This window comes from Pseudomyrmex gracilis, unplaced genomic scaffold, assembly GCF_002006095.1.
Source record: "Pseudomyrmex gracilis isolate BER0280 unplaced genomic scaffold, ASM200609v1 scaffold_14, whole genome shotgun sequence".
Classification (NCBI taxonomy): Eukaryota; Metazoa; Arthropoda; class Insecta; order Hymenoptera; family Formicidae; genus Pseudomyrmex; species Pseudomyrmex gracilis.
In genome coordinates this window covers 18,200-40,295 of record NW_018020598.1, presented here as the reverse complement: position 1 = coordinate 40,295, position 22,096 = coordinate 18,200, and the positions used below count along the sequence as shown (strand labels likewise).

Here is a 22,096-nt window from a genome sequence, read left to right as displayed (position 1 = left end):
TGCCGCAAACTCTTTTCTGAAAGTGAACAATTCGTCAGCATCTGAAACAAAGAAAATGGTAAGAGGAAATTAATTATTATGTTATTTAATAATAAATTATTTTATATTAATAGATATAGTAATTTAAGGAAATGTACCTAATTGATTGCTCCGTAGATCACTCAATTTGCTCGGCGAACAGCCGCGATACGATTGACTGTAATACTCGCCGATTATCACTCGCGATACGAATTATGCATCAATGCGTGCTTCGCGACATACATGAACTACTAATATTCGCGCGCGAGATAATTATAAACGCGAGAAATAACGAAGCAATTCGAACGTACTTCAACGTGTCGCGCGTTGGTCATTTTGTGTCTCGCGAACGCCGCGAAACGATTTCATCCAAACTCGTCTGTACTTCGTTTTCAGTTCGTATGCGATACTAACTACGTATTATTTCGAACGCCCAACACTTTGTGGGACACACATATTACTAATATTTACGTGCGAGACGATAACAATTGCGAGAAATACCTGATTTGAACGAGAACTTCCGCTCCGCGACGCGCGTCCGCCATGACTGCCCGCCACTTCGAGAATCGAAATATCGAATCGACGCTCGCGCGCGTGCGCGCACATAGCACAAAACAGAACGATTCGATACTTCGATTCTCGAAGTGGCGGGCAGTCATGGCGGACGCGCGACACGGAATTATTACGTTCGACTTTTACTCCCGTATTTCTCGCGGTTATCATCGTCTCGCGCGCGAATATTGATCGTACATGCCTACCATAAAATGTCGGGAGTTTGCAGTGATAAAGTGTAATCAAGTAAGTACATGTCCTCAAATCATGTATGTGCTACTATTTTACTATTATAAATATTATATATAAATCTATTATATTCGTTTCTCGCTTCTGCAAATGTGAATAGCTACCTGTTGCCGGCGTCGATTCGATATTTCGAGAGTCGTGCGCGATATTTTCGTGGTCAGTTCTTCGTGGCGGACGCGCGACGCAGAGCGGAACTTTAAAAGTTTATTTGGACTTTACAACATATTGATTCCAAGGTACGCATTGCAATAATACTTTTAATATACGATTGTTCTGGACATAAAATGATATAGAATCAGGTCCATATCCGACTGGCAAGATTCGTGAATTTTGTAATTTCAATGTGTACCATGCCAAACATTTTGTACAATACATGAAATATCTAGAATTTAGATTCGAATTCATAGGCCCTGTTCCGTTATTACTGGCAGTATTGAAAAATCTATAGGATACGTCACGTGAACCTATAGATTTTCAGTACTGCCAGTAATAACGGAACAGGGGAATAGTCGTTCCTCAAATCTTAGATCTCGTCTTCAATTTCACATTTCAGTTCTCAGATCTCGAATCTCCAACATCAAATTTCAGTGTAGTTGCTAATCATAATATTCTATGCTTGTGTCAAGTTGCTTTGTGTTGCTAATTAGAAATCATCAATAGTAATTTACTTAAAAAACTATGCTTGATGCTTATTGGTCTAAATGATCCTATGCTGCGTATGTCTACATGCAGCTATGTCATTTTGTGTGTGATAGCCTTTAGAATCGGTTGTTGAGTGGGACAGATGCGTGACATAACCTAACTTAACCTCAATATCAAGTCGTTTGCTAAAACTCAGTGTAAAAGAAGCAGAAATTACGACTGACAACACGTTAAAAAGTAGTAGAAAAAATTAGTAAAAAAATTGTCTGCTAAGAACAAAGTAGTTAGTAATAACTAAAACGTAAACGATGTTTCGAGTATATTTTGCCCGTGTAGTTTCACATGGCATCAATACCAAAAACAATGTGCGATTTGCAAGTTTTTTGAATGTGAAAGAAAAGGTCAAGCAGTTATTAGGCAAAGAAGATATCAAGGTACCGTATGAACATATTTGTCAAATCGGCGATCCTATTTTACGTGGCCGCGCTATGAAAATAGATCCTGAAGTTGTACAAATGCCGGAATTTCAAAAAGTAAGTAGTAATTAAGTTTCAATTTATAAACAAAAACTTTTGTTTTTATTATAAATGTTATATTTTTTTATTGTTTCAAAAACTTTAATAATTTTACCTTTTGATGTGAAGCATATAAAACAACGCTTTTGCATCACTGTAAATTAGGGAGTCGATCAACTAATACACGTTATGCGACGTTATGGAGCATGCGGTTTGTCTGGACCTCAAATTGGACTTCCCTGGCAAGTATTCGCTATAGAATTTACTAATGAAGATTTGAAGAAGATTGAAGAGGCTCTGAGAAAAATTCGGGAGGTCAAAATCATTCCACTGACAGTCTTTATCAATCCTGAAATAAAAATTATAGATCACACACCTATTATGTGTTACGAAGGATGTGAAAGCATTCGTGGATACTCCGCTTCTGTTCCTAGAGCCTATGAGATAGAAGTTACAGCTCTAAATCGTTCTGCTCAGCAGTTCACATGGCGAGCACAAGGATGGTCTGCTAGAATAGCACAACATGAACACGATCACTTGCAAGTAAGGATACAAGAAAATGAGAGAAAATGTGTACATAAGATATATGAAAGAATATAATAATAAAAGTATTATAATAATATTTAGAATAACCAAAAACTATTTATATAGTAATTAATGGTTTTACTTTGTAGGGAAAAATGTATATTGACAAAATGGATATAAACACATTTCATTGCATACACTGGGAAAGAATTAATAAAGATAGCGGCAACGTACGGTTGACTTATTTACCATAATAGTAAAATGTGTGCGATATATGTAAATTAGTATTTATTTTTTATTGAAATAAAATGCAATCTTTGTATATTATAAATTAAAGTGCATTTGTTCATTTTATTCGAATTTTATTGCATTACTCTGAGAAACAACTACATAAAAAATAAGATAGTTGTTTTATTTATGCAGTTTTCAGAATACAATCATAGCAGACTATTGGACATATAGTTACAGGTGCACGAAGACATATCGTACCAAAGACAGTTTTATGAGTATTTTGTTCTTTTTGTGCGCGAATTGATTTTTGCATAATTTTGATTTTATGAAGTCTGAAGATCCTTGCGTTTACATTTATAGTTGCTATCTTACTAGCGCAGCTTTGAATATTGATCACGTTTATCTTATATTCTATCACATTGCTATTTTTTTACATAGTCTGATATGATAACAAATAGATATTACATTGATACAACTATGTAACTATAATTTTAAATTATGGTTCGATTGCTTTATTAACAAAACAATGAAGTTTGTAGATTTTCATATGTGTTTTGTTTTATTTGAGAGAATATAAACAATTTTCTCGTATTTTGCAGTAAAGTTTAAAATTTTTGAAGAAAAAATGTAAACAAAATTCTTACTCATTTGTTTTTATCTAAACTAAATTTATCTATATCATAGAAATTTGAATATACAGCTAAAATAGTCGGTACAAAAGCGGATTTATAAATATCACAACAGCTGTGGTATGAAAAATTTCTTGGTTCCGGATGTGTTTATTATTTTACGTTATTAATGTACATACGTAACTGTTTTGGACCATCCATAAAGATGAAGCGTGCTTGCATTTCACAAATATTTTCTGTGTGTTCGTTATGTTCTTATCTTCGTAAACAATTATGAATATTTTCTTATTAGATACGTTTATTACACTAAATTCACTATTTTATAAGATGTGCATTATGTACATCTAAATCGTATCTTAAAAAGCGTTTATTTTCCCAGAGTATTTGTCGCCCCGACAACATCTGAAAATCTAAAAACAAAACACACTGTGTCAATATTACATAGAACGTCTTTAAAAAAAAAAAACATTTTGAGGCATTATTAAACGAATAAAGTGACTATCTTTGAAAAAAGTACATTAATATGTTCCCGTAATTTTTGGTACAGGCATCACGATGTAAGTGAATAATATAAAAATGTTTTAATCTCTTTTAAAAACCATCAATAATTTAAGAATTTTATCTTAAAATTTCAAAAAGAGTTGTCGAGATCTCACAATCTCAGTCGATATCTCTGAAATACACAAATGTACTGAAATACCAAAATTTATTCTATGATTATGTGAAGCGATTGAAATTTAGAATTTCGCAAATAAGATAAAATATGTTTTTACAGTTTTTTTTTTTTTTTTAATAGGTCACTATACATTATCTACGTGTTCACAACCATATCTAATGCATGTTCACATAATTTACAACGTTTAATTTATTAATATGAAGCTATACTCTGTGTGTGTGTGTGTTTGTGTGTGATTTTTGGCCTTGAAGATGTACATGTATTTTCTCAACTTTTACATATTTAAGACTTAATGTAAAATATACGATATTTGTATCTTTTAGTTATCTTAAGCTTATTGATTAAAGATATTTTTCTTTCAACAAGACTGAACATTGTTAGTCTTGACTTTTCATTATTATTTTTTTTTTTTTTTGATAGAATTAATACATACGATAGGAACACGACAATTATGCGCCATAACGCTATATACTTTGTCAACAATTACTTCTTAGATTTATACGACATTATTTTTCTAACATCTTTTGATTTATTCGCCAATCGTGTTTCTTGAAAAATCATTTGTGTATTAATGCTATAGAACCTGGAAATATAAAGTATTGGTCCGTTAAAAGTTCTTTCCGCGATTTTACGAATAATATCGCCAATAGAGAATTCGATGATAATCAAACAGAACTTACAACCTGTGTGTTTTTTTTTTTTTTTAAATTACACGTATATATAGCAACATGTATATTTTCATGATAGTATGATTGTGACTAGAGATTCGGTTGTATTTCAGTTTTCGAAATGAAGATACGAATCTTCTAGGCGCACACATCGTGCAAGAATTAGTTGATGAGAAGAAGAAGAATCGTTCTTTGTTCCAGGAATGCAACGAACAAGTTGCATTCAAAGCCGATTACACTGAGGGCGGCGAATCGGCAGGCAAATTAGCAGAGGCTACATCAGATATTTTCATATCCAGGTATGTACTCGTTGTTGTGAGTTTTCCTCCTCCTGTCAGGACACGTGTCCTCTGGCCTGCGAGGTCCTCCATCTCCTACCGTGACCGCGATGATGACCCAGCAGCAACCGGTCGTTTCCGCCTCTGCTGGATTGGTGGTGCAGCGGTATTCGCACCGTGCCTATCGAATTAGAAATAGGGCTTGTTTGCATCGATACATCGATTGCTAGGTATCGTGCTATATCCAATTATACTGCAGTGATTAATAACGCCGTTTCGTGCAGTCGAGTTTAATCGCATGCCTAAGTGTAATATGTACGAACGTAATTTGTGCAAGTTGTTTGTCACTTATTTCGAGAATTAAGCAAAGAAAAAGTATAGGGACATGATATATTTATTATGTGTGCGTCCATATATATTTGACTAACACTTATATATTAAAAACTTAATTTATAACGTAACTAAAATAATATAATAAGAATATTAAATGAAAAAGTTATGGCAAATAATAAGAATATTCAACAAACAAGTCATGGCAATAGTAAAAGAAATTTGAAAATTACACATAATAATGAAATGAACATAAATGTTCAAGTAAATTGAAACATACCGAAATTATTATACTGATATAATTAAAACAACAAAATATATATGTTTATTTACTTAAACGTAATGCGCTAAACTCTTATATACTTGATATTTCTTTGTTAACCTACTTTTACAACCAAGAATTAACTCTTCCAATAGAAGAAGTACGTACAAAACATTCAAGATATATTCAAGGTGTATAAAAGGAAATTCATTTAGTTTTCGGAAATGAAAGATTTAATTCTTGATAAAAAAATATCTTCGCGCAAATCTAATGACGTATAACGTTAACGTACGAAAAACACGCAATCATAGTTCAGTCTCTATCGTGTTTACTTCGCGTTTATTACCTTTCGTTCAGACTTCCCTCGAGATCGATATTTAACCACGCTATACGAAACAATCCGTATATATTGTGTACACATTCGAGTAAATGTATATTCGATTTTTATTACTATCTTAATCGAATTGCGAGCAAATTGCAAGTTTACGTCAGAAATAGTTTTAGTTTTTTTATATCAGACAAGAATTATAGTATTTATTTAACGTTAAACGCGTCTGACGAAGAAACGGGCGTGCTAATCTTCCGATGCTCGTGAAATCGATCATGATCGATATCGAATTTTTTGCGGGAAGTCACTGCAAGGTGCTTTCTTCGTACGAATTACCGTCGTCGGCGACTAATATGGGGGCCAATGTGCGTAAGCATATGGAGGAAGTTCGCGCGTTTTTCTCCTCAGCCGAGTTAGCGTCTTCTAGATGCGACTCGCTCCTAGGCGTTGTGGAAACGGTGCTACAAGTGTGCTCTTCCGAAAGAGTGCACGTGGACGTACCGTTCCGCGATATTCTGGCATGCATGTCCGGGCTACCGGTACAGCTGTATCGGGACGTCACAGCCTCTGAACGTGACAAAGACGGCTCAGTCGTCACCCGCACCCACGGACACCAGGAGAAGACCTGAGCGAATCCACGGCGAAATCTGCGATGCACAAAAAAATACTAAGGATTATAGGAAGTAACAAGACAATCGCGAACAAATCTCGGTTGAATTTCTTTTAACGTGTATGAATAGCTTTGGCTATCGTGTTTGTTTATAAAATGATAACTTTATTGTAACTCTTATCTTTCGCACAAAACAAAACCATTATGATTCTTTCACGTATAATTCATCATTTTCCTACGATATGTGTGTGTGTGTGTATATGCACAGAAATAATACATGTAGCAAAAATGCTTGATGTCCTCGGGGGAAATATCGCGTTATCGCGCAATTCAAGAATAAATCGTATGTCACGCGTGACTTTTATTATTTTTATGTTAAAAAAAAGTTGAGAGAATACGAAGATGACCGTAAATCCCAAACTTTGTTCACATATACGGTTTATCTACATTTTCATGAGTTAAAAAAATAATTTAAGAAGTAAAATTGTGTATATATATATTACACACATGATTCTCGTGAGAGAAATATCTCTCGCGTTTGATTAACGAGAATCTCAATATCACTGTATAACGCTGTTATTATTATTATTTATTATTATTATGAGATTGCAACCGTAACACGCGAAACACGAACGATAGGCTTATCAATGAATATTCATGTGATCGAAAGATATTTCATCGGTGGCACGCAGAAAATTGAAACGTGACACTTCCGATTCCGCGTAACGAGACGTTCAGATTTTCTTTTTATTGTTTTCGACAAATTTATTTTGTCGGGACCGTGGATCACGACAATGCCCGTATTTGTAAGGAAGAAAGCACACATATGTGCTGCGTGTGACGTATAAGGGAGGATTCGGACAAGTCGACTGACCCTCGACTACGCTTCTGATTTTCGTTTTTGCGGATAAAATGAAATTATTTCGATTCAGAGATTTACGTTAGTTTTCTATTATAAGAATAGAAAACCGGTCAATAACATAAATCAAATAGTATATCGGAATGTCGGTCCGGTGTTTCTATCGGGGAGAACGATGAACAAGAATAATTCACATTCAAACTGATCGTTTATGTAAACGCATTAACAACAATGCCAACAATGTTACTTCATGTTCTCGTAATAACTTCGGATTCTCCCGTTTCCTCCTCTAAAGTACCTCTAAAGCCGGATGAGCTTATCTCCCACGCGCTGTTGGATTACCTCTCAACAGTTTGTCAAACATTCTCAGAATGAGAAATGAATCGACGGCAATCGAGATTTGCTAATTAACTACTGTGAACTAACGTTAAGATTGCAATAAACTGCTCTAAGATCTTGGGAATTGCGCGGTGGTTTTTCAAAATATAATACGAACATATCTCTCGCTAACGATCTTTTTTGGTATGGAATCTGAAAATAAATAATGGTGATATATTTTGGACTTTTAACAAAACTAATATGTAAAATCCGATATATATGTAACGGGATTATAAAAAATTCAAAATTGAATAGAAGCATTACGCACTTCAGGAATAATTCATATGTTACGTGACAGTGCTTAATTTAACGTAAATCTCGGGTAAATATACATAACGTATAATTAAAATAGAATAATTTAAGTTTATGGTATCGCGACAGAGAAACTTAGAAATGAAGTACCGCACGAAATTATATAATGAAGGGAGAGGGACAAAACTTTCGCGAACTCTGTTAACAAATGGCGAGAGGATTTGTGATGCTATATCTACTATATATTTGCTGATCTTGTTGAATTAGTCAAGAGTTGGCAAATTACTCCTCAAACTGACTTTATTTATGTTACATTAATTATGCACGAATTTTATCTTTTATTGAAAGAGAAAGACAAAACGTTAATTGTGAGCGTATTTATTTTCGTGGCGTTTCGTCACGAGAGAATAATCCCGAACTTTATGAAAAGTACAGAAAAGCAAATATCTCACCTAGTATTCATCCAACAATAAATTATAGGGTTGTACATGCTGTTGGACATTGCCAACCAATATATACCCAAAAAGACCTCCTGAATGTACGGTTTGTTTGTAATTTCCGGTACGTAAGACACAACTATGAAGTACACGTGAAACGGAAGCCAGCAAACTGCAAATATTACCACTACAACCATCATCATTTTTACGACCTGAAAAATATAAAGAGAAGTTTTAGTTGCAAAATAGTGATCTTATCAAGTTTTGTTTATTTACCATTAATTATGCAAATGTTTCATACATCAAGTACATAAATGAAATAAATAAATGTACATAATATCTTAAGAGATATGTATTTTGTGCAATTAAATTTCCAATAATTTTAATGAAAACACCTGTTAGATTCTGCTCTCGCGTGTGTCGCAAATGAGGATTCCGTGAATAACAACGGGATATATGTATTTTCTATATATTTTTAAATATTTTACGAGACGCGTTTATGTAAATGTAACGCGAATGTAAAATACGCGAAAAATTAATCACACCTGCAAAAACGGCTAGCAAGAGTATAAAAAAAAAAAAAAAAAACGATGACGGAATCTTGGGGAATTGATCAATTTATAACTTCTAATTAAAGCAACGCGTATAACGCTTATTAATTATAATATTAGTTTGCTTTTATATCCAATTGACGAGCAATTTTGTTTTTCGTTAAAATTATCGACTTACTTAATTTTCGCAGATATATATATAGTTCTTGAAATCAGTGAGGACAGCTTGTTAAAGACGAGTACTTGAGAAATAACTTAAATTAAATTGCTCGAGATAGTTACAAAACCCGTGCGCTTCATTATTCTCTTTATATAATGAAAAGATTGATTTTTTTATTGCTTTTCACACAATCCACGAAAAATATATATATGTATATTATACATATATTTACAAATACTTATACATTTAACAAGCAATTTGATTATGATTTACACCAATAAATCATTATTCATATTCGAGAAGACGGTTTAGTGCAAACATGTTTGAAAAATTGTCGCACCACACTGCGGATCGTGATGCTCTATATTTGAATATTTATATCCGATCTTTGGCGCGAGTGTAAAGTTTTGAGATACACTCAACAATTTTGTTACTTCCATCGTACGTTCTACAAAGAACAGATAAGAATTTGAATTGTTCTTTTCTGGTGGAAAATCCACGATAATCGCACATTTTGTTCACGGGAAAACAGTGAAGTAAAATACTGCCTTGTATACTTTATCTCTTTTTTACTTTTCTTATTCCGTTATATTTTTCTGTTCATGTATTGCATTTTTAAATCTGTATCCGGCTGGTGAAGATAAGTAAATATTTATATTTCACTGTAAACACTAAAAAGTCGCGAGAAAATATAAAGTGCGACTTTTGAGTGTTTACATATATTTGCACGTGAAATGTCGCGTCGGGTTTATCGCGAGAAAATCGGTAAAGCGAAAAAGAAGTGGAAATAGACTAAAATAATGGCAAATGTATATATATAATCGTTTGTGTTTATTTTTCAGACAGAGAAGACTTACATAGGTATAGAGAAAAATAGGAAGAGAAATTAGCGAGCAGCTCTCTCAATTCTATCGCTACTGATTCTTTCGCCAAAGGAACAAAAAGAATTGGTCTTCATTCATTGATCCAAAAATAAGAAGAACCGAAAAGAACCGCAACGATTCGATCTCATACAATTCACCTCACGACTGCGCGCGTCCATTGATCGTTTTTTATCCGAAAAAAAGAATAGCGCCGCCGTATCAGGTAAGTGCATACGAGGTATAATTAAGGTCAAGGGAAGCAGATCTCTTTCTCTCGCTCTCTTGCTCGCGCGCACTTACTTTCCAACAACCGATCACATTTATCCGAAATCTCTTTTCTTTCTCTTTTCTTTCGTTGTATCGGAATTAGGTTATTGACTCGATTAATAAATTAATTTTGTTATAATTATTCTCGCGTGTAGCGCAACGTATTTATCTTGCAAATCGTATTCTTGCATTTCTCGACACAAATTGAACGCATTCGACACAATTTCGCAAAGAGAGTGAGAGAAATACCGCGCTGTTTTTGCGACGCAGTTGAAAAGAATATAACAAAGTCGACAAATTAAATGAAGCATCATTCAATGCGATTTGTCACCGAAGTATTGGATTTTCTCAGTATTCGTCGTGTATCGGAAATAGCGTACCTTTTTCACTTTCTTAGAGCAGATTTGGTTGTATGTACAGACGCTATTGTGTTTAAACATTGCGCTTGCATACAAAGGAGCATTCATTGAATTGAATTTTTATTATCTCTTCGTTGTTGCGGCGAACGTGTACGGAATTAAATCAACCGTTTGCGTGGATACGCGCAACAAAAGAAAACTTCTGAGAACATTATACGTTTGCGCGGTTTGCCATTATTTACATTTTATATAATATATTTCAAATGACTTTCAAGATTCGCACCGCGGATTGACAAGCGTTTTAATTTTTCAAGAATACGTCGCGCTCCGCTTCCTACTGATATTAAAAGAAATATGCAGCTTTCGCCTGTGCTCTATTCGTATGTAAATTAATTTCGTGCAAAAGAGACGTGTATGTCATTTGAATCTTTCTCTCTTTCACTCTCTCTCTCTCTCTTTGAATCTCTCTGAGGAGAGTAATCTCCGTATTTTAATCAAATATAATAAAGTGTAAAAAGAGAATTTGTAAAAAAAATATATACTTTCACAAAATAGTACTTATATATGCGTAACTTTAATGTTTAATACGCTAAAAAAAAGTTTAATGTTTTACGCGAGCGAGGAACTGTAACTAAAAATAGTAAGTAAACGAGTAAAATAACTAAAGTTTAAATGGACAGCTGAGTCATAGCTCATTCATTTTCCGCTTCACTGAGTTTTACAACTATCTTTATCATCATTATCGTTTGACGCCTTTGAGTGTGCTGTTGAAAAAAAGAAGGCCAGAACAGTAATTAATTACGGGTTAGGTTTACTTCGATGCAGTTCTATAGCGTCGCAATGTAGATCTAGAACAAGTTGGCTTGACAACGTAATTCTCGATGGTGATCTTTTTTTTTTCGAAGTTATATTACTTTCCGAAGAGAATAAAGAGAGCTACTTAATTATAAGGGATTAATTCAAGTTGCTTAATTTGAATGTTGCGATTTTCAAGTCTTGTAAATTAAAAAAAAACGTAATACGTGTCTGCAATTTTTACAACTACATACGTACAATTATCGGTGCGATAAACGTCAGAGTTGTAAATGCACTTTTCTTCAATTCTGAAAAATGCAGTCAGCCGTGTTGTACGCGCATCGACCGTTTCGTTGCGAATTCATTATGCTTCCATTACGACACGGCCATTTTTATATACCCGATAATCACGTCCCATTTATTCTCTTCCCGCGCCGCGATCGCTTCACTCGATTAGATAGTATTTCTGCATTAATTACATTGATTTTGCATATAGATGTATATAATATTATTGAGCGAGAGTCAAGGAACACTTTGTGTTACATTTGTATCGCTGCATCGATGTGTAGAAGCCGAGAACTTTGGCACACTTCTAATATCACGGACAAAAACACTTTGTCTCGCAGTTCGCGATATTAAAAAAAAAAAAAATAAATCGAAACGATAATAGTCTGAGGAGATGACGATATCCAATTCCGTTTTTAAGACGTAATGGTTTAAATACAAGTCATACGATAAACATTTTGCCGACAGTCAATTTCCGTTTCTATCGCGAACGCGTTAAATTGCACGGTTATTTTTCTTTAAAACAAAAGAGAGAATATCCCTCAAGAGGTTTGTGGGTTTCTCTTGCTCTTTTTTTTTTTTTTTTTTTTTACTAAAATTAGCTAAACGCGCCCCTACATCGTATTACCGTTTACGGAGAATAGATGAAACTTTTCTCCCGTGAACTTTATATCGAACGGGAGTAGTAGACGAGAATTTCAAGTCAAAGCGCTGAAAATAAAGAGAAACTCTCGCGAAGACGCTGCAGATCCGGGACTCGTCTAATTACGAGTTATAGCCGACGAGAGGCTTTACCGCGTTTAAATCGTCTCTGTAGTACGTTCGTGAGATATAGACCGATCACCGTCTTGCTGCATGTACGAGTATATACATGTACATAGTCTTCAGTTCCGTTGGACATCTTTACAGATTGCGCTTAACACTAATTGGAAAGACGTCTTTTAGCGTTACCGAAAGACATTATCGAGTGATGTCGGCGTCGCAATCATATCCATTCATCTTGTCTCGGACACGCAACGAGCGAACACGAAAGGAAGAAGAAAAAGTCACTGAACAACTGTTCCGTCTTCTTTTAATATCGATTTTCCGTTGAGGAAAAAATCGCGCGGTATTTTTATCCTTACTTTTGGCCGTGCGTGCGTACATAGAACCTGCGAAAGTGCCACGACTGCGGCGTGTCCATTCATCATTCAATGGCGGGTAAAATAAAAACGATCACGTTAAACCGTTAAGATAAGAAAAGACAAAGACAAATTTCGGGGAAAAAAATGTGGCGCGACTCTCGCCACCCTCGTGGATATTATTAGAAGGGATCACTGTTATTTATAAGGGAGAAAGAAAGATGTAAAAGAAGAAGAGGCGGAGACCCCGCGGCTGCTAAAGCAATGGCGATAAGCCGAGTTTACGAGAGTTGGATAAAGCCAATATCACCAAGCCGCGGGATATTATCATTTTGTAGGAATCTTAACGCTGCTCAAACGCGCGCGCATGTTTCCTCGTGTATCTGATTTTGATGAACATTGCGCGATTATTAGAACCTTCCCGCATTAATGCGATTATAGTCTTATTAGTTTACGTCATTTATCGACGCATCGCGCACAACCTTCCTGAACGAACGGATATTATTCGTTTTTTCGAAAGATTTACTACTCATTAGCGGGATAGATTGGCGAACAAAATCCGAACAAAATGAAGAGATCGATTATTTTGATGAGATACGAACAAACGATGATACGTACTGCGATCATCAAATACTGTTGCGCAGGTGTTAACTCTTTGCTGCGTTGCACGAACATAACATGTAATATTATGTTTTTTTTGTTTTTTTTAACAAATAATCGCGTTATTACCGTCATATTTCTCATGGATGTAACAAAGATGCAGTAAGTAGTTAAAACGTGAAGAAAAATTACATGAAATTCGATCTGTACAAGTAATTAACCGATACGGTTCATCCCACAACATTCTATACAAACCTCCATTAGATGTTCATTAGACGTCACATGGAGTTATGGACGTCCAGTGGACGTCTAATGGACGTTATGTCTGTGCGGGATGTATCAGCTTTGATCGAGTTAAGGGAATAACGGAGAGCATATATAAGATAATTTAGCTTTCTCATATCACGTAAATATAGACTAATATTACATATATGATACGCTATTTTTAATTACATAAAAGCACCTGCACGATGTGCTGATAAACATTGCGTGAACTTTACTTTCAATTTATATATACATTTCATTAACATTTTTGTTCATGAATATTAAAGCGACAGAATCATTTACTTACTTTTAATGAAGTCCTTTAATAATTGAATTTAATATCCGCCGCGAAGAAAAACGAGAGGAAACATTTTCTTTCACCTTGTAAACACACCTTCTCGCTTTTTCGATCTATCGTTGATCGCCAGTCAATTGTCGAGAACGAAAGCAATTTCAGCGACCGACTCGGTGCGCGTGTGGATATTAATTCGTTTTTATACGCGATACATACCCTTCGTTTGCTCCGTATGTTCTCGAGCTGTCTAGCTGTAGCTTCCCCGATACTTTGGGAGCCCCACAATTCCAGGCCGACTCGGGCGTACGTGAACGTCATAGATCCAATCGGCAAAAAGTACGTCAATATCATGAAGATAACGTTGTACCTGAAAATCAATTAAACTCGCGTGTGTGCCGTATTCACGAAAACGAATTCTATGAAATTTCTCGAAGAAATTCACGCTACAATTTTCTCTCAAATCGTGGACGCTTCGAGAAAATTGAAATAGTCTCTTTTTGTTCAAGCCGATTGTTCAAGCTGAGATCCCATTAGCAAGTTGACATCGAGAAAATTAAAGCGTTTCAACGTGATTTATAATAAGAGAGCTTATAAATTAAAAAAAAAGGATTTTGTGTTTCCCTGTGTAATTTATATTTTTCTTTCCTCAACAGAACACGCAATTCAGGATTTACTTTTACAACAATGTCCAACAAATTATGAAATGCGTAACGAAAAAAAATTCGAGTTTTAAGGAAAGTTTTACTTTTAATCTACATCGAACGAAATTTACGTGGAGAGACATTTACGTGGGCAAAAATTATTGTCTTGTCGAAACAGAATTTGCTATGCACAGCGTGAAAGTTGTAAATTTTAAAGAATTGTTCGAGCAATATTTTAAGAGATGATGGATTACATTCATTTTTCGGTCAATCCCGTTTCACTTCGCGCATACATTGAAAGGCTAAGAGGTGCGGTGAAAAATTAAATTAAATTACTATACAAAATCCTCATTTTTTTTTAACGTCAGTGAACAAGAGAATGCAGTCGAGCGCGGCACCGTAATTTGTTCTTGTGATATCTCCAATAAAGCTCGGCTAACACTATCTACATGCATTAATTATGGTAATCAAGAAAATCGAAAAGCGTTGTTAACAGCTGTTAATCTTCTAATCGAGCAATTCGATCATCACGACAAGTATGTCCGTTCTCACACTAGGATGATTAACGAACGGTAATGAATTTATTAATGAACGTATATTCGCGCGTCTGGCTGCTTCGCAATCTATTAATTACACGAGGCGGTACAAAACTACGGTCGAGATCGAAATTTTTTCGATTCCGCGCGCGCGTTTCGCTTCGCGCAAAAATCCAGTGTTGATCCAAAACGAATAAAAACTACCAACGCGGGAATTTCGGACTGCGCTCGCGTAATCCCGGTTTAGAATGACTTGACGAGGTTTTAAGCCGTAAAAGCGATTGTCAGCGGTTAATGACGGCGAATTGCTTCGGAAATGGAATTTTCGGATAACGATCGACGTAAACGCCTCTCTCTATGATAATACCGTGCATTTATATGAATTTGTGTCAACTGCTGTGCTTTAACATGCTTAACAACGAAAATTAGACCAGGCTCGAGAAGTTTTGCTTGAAAATATTGAGAGTCTTAGGAAAATATCGAAAGAGTTGTAAGCCAATCTTATACGTGCATGCAGATTAGTTTAAACTTAAATGTAAGCGTGATTATAAAAGTAAAGCTGCGTGCACATAAGAAACCGAATAACGTGCGTCTTGAGTAGTATAAATTTTTTAACATAAATTAATGACAATAATTTGTCAAATAATTATTACACAGATATCTAAACATGGTTTTTTGATCGTAAAAGTTAGCTCATAATGAAACGTCGCGTATATACATATATATAGCAATATATAAATTGACTTTTATGAGTTCGCCGATATGTACATAGCCTAAGAGCGGAAAGGCTTCCGGTAATTCCGTGGAAGTATGCAGTTGAGCTTATAGAGTCTCGCTTTCCAAGTTTCGACACACCAATTTGACTACTTTAGCATCGAGCAATCGATGGACCGCTTTGAAAAGGGAATCTTATGCTCTCTCTCTCTCTCTCTCTTTATCTATCTATCTATCTATCTATCTATCTATCTATCTTTTTCTCTCTGTGAATAATTAAAGATAATCAGACAAAATAAAACTTGCATGAAAAAAGCTTGCATGAATATTCCGTAATATTGCAATCACGCGCGATCAAAAAGATTCTTAGTTGAGATTGTGGGTAGCAAAAATTGTACTTTAATCACGCGCGACATGAATTATTCAGTGAAAAACAACAAAAAACAATTATTTTCGAAATGGCGGTTCTTTTCGCTCGTGCGTGATTTTACATGACGTGCTAAAGCACAATAAGTAGTGAGTTCCGAATCTTTCAATTAAGGAACTCTCTCGCGCTCTTCAGGGCGAACACGTTATTTCGACGAAACGATTTTGCAGCGTTAATCTTAATGGACGATCGGAGCGCAAATGTAGAACACTGTTAAGATTTTGATCTATAATTACAACTCGATCAAAAATGATTTAATTGCATGAATGGAGAGAACGTATCCTCGGTACTCGTATAATTATATTGTATATATGAAGTACACCTGAAAAATTAACGGAATTAAAGCTTGATTGATTGTTTCGCTGCAGTTAAGTGTTTCCGTGAAATGAATTTATTATACTCTCTGTTGCACATGTGTAACAGTAAAGAAAGAAGTGATACGATTCTCTGAGCGCGACGAGTCAACTGACTGTCATCAGGCGCAGTCGTTTCATAAATCGATAAACGGTAGCGTATGCATACGAGAGCAATAATGTTTTTATGCGCTTCTAGAAAACGACGTGGTCATTTTAACTGTGTGTGAAAAAAATAACATGAATTGCAAGTGCGTTAGGTTATAGTTATATCTTTTTCTCTATACTTCTCGATGTAAGTTATACGGTGTGTCTCGCGCAGTTCGTGCGCGTGAACTTGGCGCGAAGCACTACCGTGCCTCTTGATCTTTTTGCATACAGACGACAACTGCGCTGTTGCGATTCTATTGTAAGGAGTATACATTTCTAGACGCTCCATTATATACATTTCGCTTTGTTTAGAACATTTGACTCACAAATATTCGTCGTAACTGTGTCCATTCTCGTTTCTGTGCGGCCAGTCGCTGTAGCAAATAACACGGACCTCGCCGTTCACGAAGATGTGGGTGTAAGTTGTGTAGAAAATCAGCATCGGCAGGGAAAGTATCGCACTGACGATCCAAATAACGATCGCCACACACAGAGTCGCCTTTTTTCCCATACGTGGTTTCAAAGGATTCACGATGGCCATGTATCTGAAACAGAATTTTAACGCGATGACGAAGGAAAGTCCGCAATTGTACAGAAAAGAAGAAAATCGATTAATCATGTTTGGCAAAATAAGATTAAGCGCCAAGTTTTGCAAGAAAACTTGACAGAATTTTGGATGACGTGTATTTTATCGTAAACTTCCCCAACTCGTTGACAGGTTGCATCAGGATAATAGATCAGACGGTGTTATCTTTTTTTTTTTTTGACAGCAAAATGCGCACGAAAATGTCTCAAACGAGGAAGACGCGAAGGCGAGACAATGAAATCTCAACAAAGCACGTGTTTTTAAAGCCTCAAAGAGCGCGCTAATATAAAGAAACAGGACAGATCAGATTCTAAGATTCGTATTACTAAATGCGGGCAAAGAGATTGCTGCCGACAGCAGAGAAACCGATACGGAACTCGCTTTCCTACAATTCGACAAATGGAAACTCGTACGAAAAATTGGAAACTGAAATTTCGGACAATAAAGCGATAAAACCGGTTGCGAAGAATCCATTTTCTAATATCCAATAGTCGGACCATTCTACGTGACGACGACGTAAGCTCAAATCCAGGCTACATATCCGGGATCATGTATCCTCTTCTGTGAAATTACGAGTTCTTCTTCGTACATCATTGACCAATTCCGATTTTGCACCTTCGAGACCTACAGTTGAGTGCTTTTCGGAAAAACATGATTAAATTTTGCAAATAATTTCAAAAAAACGTATAATTTTCTTATTAGATGAACCATAGGTAAATAAAAATTGTACGATAATTTATTATCGTTAGATTGTTCTGGATGTTATGTTTATTAGTTATTTTAGAAATTATTTGTTTAGTTTTATTTTTTTAAATATGTGTCAGTACATTGTGTTGCAACAAGAAGCAAACCGTGGAGGACATAACAAGATAAGTATTTTGATAATGATGGTGACGCGAAGGAAAGAGAGAGAGAGGTTTTTATATAACTTTTCAAGCGACTTTAAAAGCTATATAGCAAATGTTAAATAAACTTTTTTATGTGAGTTTGTATTGGAAAACGACACGTTCAAAACGTTGACGTGAAACCCTTTATAATTTCGAGTGAAATTCTACTCGGAATTTCCTGCCCGACCGCTTACTAATGTGACTTGCGAAGGGATAATATATTTATGAATCCGTCGAGCTGCTGGCGTAATAGATGATGTAAAAGCCGAGAAGATTACCTTCAGATATATAGAACAAGATGACGGTGAAATAAAAAAGACAAGAAATGAAACATTTTTTCGTTGCCACCGTTGTGTCGTGACCCACTTCAGGCGGGCTATTCATTAGGGACCTTGTTTCCCCGGCGGTGTTGATATTACAAAGACAAACGCGCCTACGCAGACGAAATGACGAGATCCGAGTGCATTTACGATGCTTACGGTCGTAAAGATGGCGATATCGTCATAATAAAATATGCCTTTTGTAGACTCGTAGATGCACGTCTTTCGTTCCTTCTTACACTCTTGCAGTCGTGCGAAAGAGTTGAACGCGGATTATTTTTTCTCTCGTACGGAGAGAGTTCCGTAGTCTTTCAGGAAGAGAGATCCCGATCAGATCTGAGTTCAATCTTATCTTTTGAAAAGAAAGAAGCCGAGTGTTTTTTCGCGCCTCTACTACTGTATATCCGACGTTTCAATTCCTCCATTTCAATCGCAAAGATAAAGTTCGAGACGAAGTTCGTCCCGCAGTCTGATCGCATTTCTCTCGCCATATCGTTTCTCCTTCGCCCGTCGCTCTCACGTCTGTTTCCTTTGTTCTCGCGTCTGTCTTCGGGATTTTGTATGAATTACTCGGACACAATTCTACATTGACAAGCGAGAGTGCAACTTTCCAGTTAAAATATACTTTTACTACTTTTGCCATTTGTATGATTTTTATCCACCATAGGAATTTGATATATTTTTGAGTTATATTTCAAGTTATTTTTTATTTTACGATTAAATTATTTTATTATTTTATTAATTTTTATTTATGTGACGCACTGTGCATCTGATACATTTGCGAAAATTTTCCTACATGTATTGTTGAGCACATCAAGCGTAAACTCCGCATGGTTTATGGAAACTCGCGAACAGAATTTTAATATAAGAGCAAATCGGTGCAGTCGGTGGAAAAGGCCGCGTCAGAAAGTTGCTTTCTCGTCAATCATTTTTCGGAAGGATGAACTCGTGCTGTATGTATAATACGATGCTGGAGATTGAACGAAATCTCTCACGGAAGTAGATTTCTATTCGAAAAAATTTGTTACTCGTTGAACCTCTTCGATTCAAGAGAAACTCGCGCTGCATGACGTGACCGCGTAATGCGCGGGGATGACTTTGACGCGTCAACCCTGTTCCGCATACGTCTTGGTCCGGCTTTGTACATTACCTTTGGTGAAGCTGCACCGACTAGCGTAGCGACGTGACCTTTCAAGAGCAGAGACGAAAGTCGCGATCGTCTTGCGTCTGATTTATGCGCTTACTCCGAAAAGAAAATACACGACGAAATGGTAGCAGCTCCCGAGACTGCGTAGTAACTTGCACTACGTCGTGCTCGTCTCGGACTTGAATGCGAGGCCTAAAATTTGAGGGCGAGCGAAGGTTCTCGACGTGCAATCAATCAGATATCACGGTAAACCATGTTTTGCGCAGATACTTGCGTTTTCACGTGATATATAAATATCCGCTAAAAAAAGACAGCTTGATTCTTGAAGCATCTTTAAATGTCCGTCGAACGTCTCGAGCGAGTTTCACGTTGAATTTTAACAGGGCAGTTCGCAATCTTTATTAGAGAGTTGCGGAAGATAGATGTTCTTCGAAAGAGGTAGCTGTCATATTTCGCACACGCTTCCTGGATACGAAAGACGAAGCCGACCATAGAAAAGTGGGTTACGGGAAATTCTCAGGGGTTTATCCTCGGTTAGAAGCTTCTCTCTTTCTGCTTCGGATGGTCCAAATTGCACTACTATGTTTCACCGGGACCCGGAACGCGGGTTCCCGGAAATCCCGGAGACTTGATCCTCTGAAATCTTTATTGTCGCGATAATAAATTGCTCAAAATATTAACCCCCTGTTCTTCTCATGATAGGTAAATTCAGTGTACGAAATCTCGTTACGAGAATACAGATGTCCGTGAAATTAACGTGCGACGTGTAATTTTTTCGTGTTACGCGGTGATGTTTGACGTATAAAATCTGCGATGAAGTCACTCTCTCACCTTTTGTTTTACAAAAAGCGTCACAAAATACTGTTTAAAATTTTTTACTTCGTCCGTTTGAAACGTGATACGTATAAATCTCGCAAAGACGGTTCTTTTCAGCGCGGAAATGAAGGTGGTCCTTTAAATACAATTTGAAATGCAAATTTGTCACAAAGCGAGCGATATGAATTCGCAACTAGATTATCCTTCCTTTTTCAGATGTGTAAAATTACGTCGTCGCTTAAGTGTAATATTGTAATTTGTAGTTTTATTTCCGAATTTGTTTTAACAAGTTTCGTTTCCCGATAATTATCGCGAACATCTTGAGATTTGAGAGGATATATAATTAGCGGAAATTGATATTATGAAACCGAGTATCGAAATTCCTTAATTAGATTTTCTCATCGTACACTCTCGCCGGCGTTTTTTCTCGCCCACTGATGCGTGTTTTTTTCTCTTCGCTGCTGGCGTAATCATAAATTACATTTTAGCATCTCGTAATCCTCTCGGTCGTCCGATGCTCTCGAGTGCCTCGCAGATGTGATGCATATTTTATCAAGCTACGTCACGCCCGACGGTGATTCTCTCGTTAACCGTAATCCGCCTCAATGCACGTCCACTCCGGCCAAAATGTGCGCGCAGCTTCGACTGACCGCGTGTAGATTAATAACGTCAAGAACGTCCGAGCCAGGTCATCGGATCCTGCTGCAGTCGCCCACCCGCAGGCAGCTTCTTATTGTTCCGCGCGTTCTCGTGCGTTCCCGGCTGTTTTTACTCACGTCCCTGTTACACCGCAACGCGCGTCGTCCTTTCTTGCGCCCCAATTGTAATTGACGCTGGCAATTCCGTCGCGAAGTCGTAATTCGCGAGGGAATTATTATCGTAGTTGCGCATCGTGTTGCGCACACGAGTAACAACAAACCGCCGCTCAGGAAGCCCACGGGAAATTCAAGCGCATCGTCGAATTATTATTTGCGGAGCGACGACGTTGATCGATGACGTGATTCACGGACGAATCGGTTAACTCGGGGTGACCTGGCTGGCGTGTTGACGTTGTAATTGTGGGTAGTCTGCGTTGACATTAAGGACAATCTGGCAACGTTCCAGAACGCTTGGCTCGGAAATCAACGTCTCCGCTGGGAATCGACGCGGCTGTGTTTTGTGATCCGTTCCGGACACGTTCGAAAAATATCGATCGCGAGACACGGCGATTTGCGCGCGTTTAAATTATGATCTTTTGATTTGGCCGGCTGTTTGTTCGCGGTGTTTACGATGACAGATACGTCGCTGGCTGAATTGCGGCGACGCGATGCTAAAGACGTCAGTTCCGCTAAGAGGCATCGCCATTCACGGTTGGATGCGCGCTCCGGAAATTGACGTTCTCGTCTACGTTTACCTTTGGCTCGTCGTAGTGACCCTGTTTGCGCTTGTTTCGAGATCGACGCCCATTTGAGCGGTGCCCTCGGCGTTTAATTCGAACAGTTTGACTTCGATACGAGAACTTGATTTATCATCGACGTTGA

The 22,096-nt window shown here is 36.8% G+C and overlaps 2 protein-coding genes across 4 annotated transcripts in view; one reads left to right on the top strand and one right to left on the bottom strand.

The window, feature by feature from the left end:
• Positions 1-1,432: 1,432 nt before the first annotated feature.
• On the top strand, positions 1,433-2,826 carry LOC109863882 (peptide deformylase, mitochondrial-like). The gene is made up of 3 exons (XM_020444537.1): positions 1,433-1,994; positions 2,142-2,519; positions 2,651-2,826. The coding sequence occupies exons 1-3, from the start codon at positions 1,770-1,772 to the stop codon at positions 2,753-2,755; spliced, it is 708 nt and encodes a 235-aa protein (XP_020300126.1). The 5' UTR covers positions 1,433-1,769; the 3' UTR covers positions 2,756-2,826.
• Positions 2,827-4,997: 2,171 nt separating this feature from the next.
• The window catches only part of LOC109863880 (tachykinin-like peptides receptor 99D), a 28,703-nt gene continuing 11,604 nt past the window's right edge, over positions 4,998-22,096 (bottom strand). Inside the window, exons 2-6 of one of the 3 annotated variants that reach the window (XM_020444535.1) lie at positions 17,147-17,365; positions 14,216-14,366; positions 8,455-8,651; positions 6,405-6,550; positions 4,998-5,164 (exon numbers count right to left, since the gene is read on the bottom strand). In XM_020444535.1, coding sequence (XP_020300124.1) covers positions 5,040-5,164; positions 6,405-6,550; positions 8,455-8,651; positions 14,216-14,366; positions 17,147-17,365 — 838 coding nt within the window. In that variant the 3' untranslated portion in view covers positions 4,998-5,039. Of the gene's footprint in view, positions 5,165-5,868; positions 6,551-8,454; positions 8,652-14,215; positions 14,367-17,146; positions 17,366-22,096 lie in introns of those variants that run through there. The other 2 variants (XM_020444534.1, XM_020444536.1) reach the window with 2 other exon arrangements.

Excerpts from the sequence above, each read along its gene's own strand:
- LOC109863882 (XM_020444537.1), top strand. The coding sequence starts at position 1,770 with ATGTTTCGAGTATATTTTGCCCGTGTAGTTTCACATGGCATCAATACC. Across the intron at positions 1,995-2,141 it reads AAATGCCGGAATTTCAAAAA|GGAGTCGATCAACTAATACA; the intron begins GTAAGTAGTAAT and ends ACTGTAAATTAG. Across the intron at positions 2,520-2,650 it reads ATGAACACGATCACTTGCAA|GGAAAAATGTATATTGACAA; the intron begins GTAAGGATACAA and ends TTTACTTTGTAG.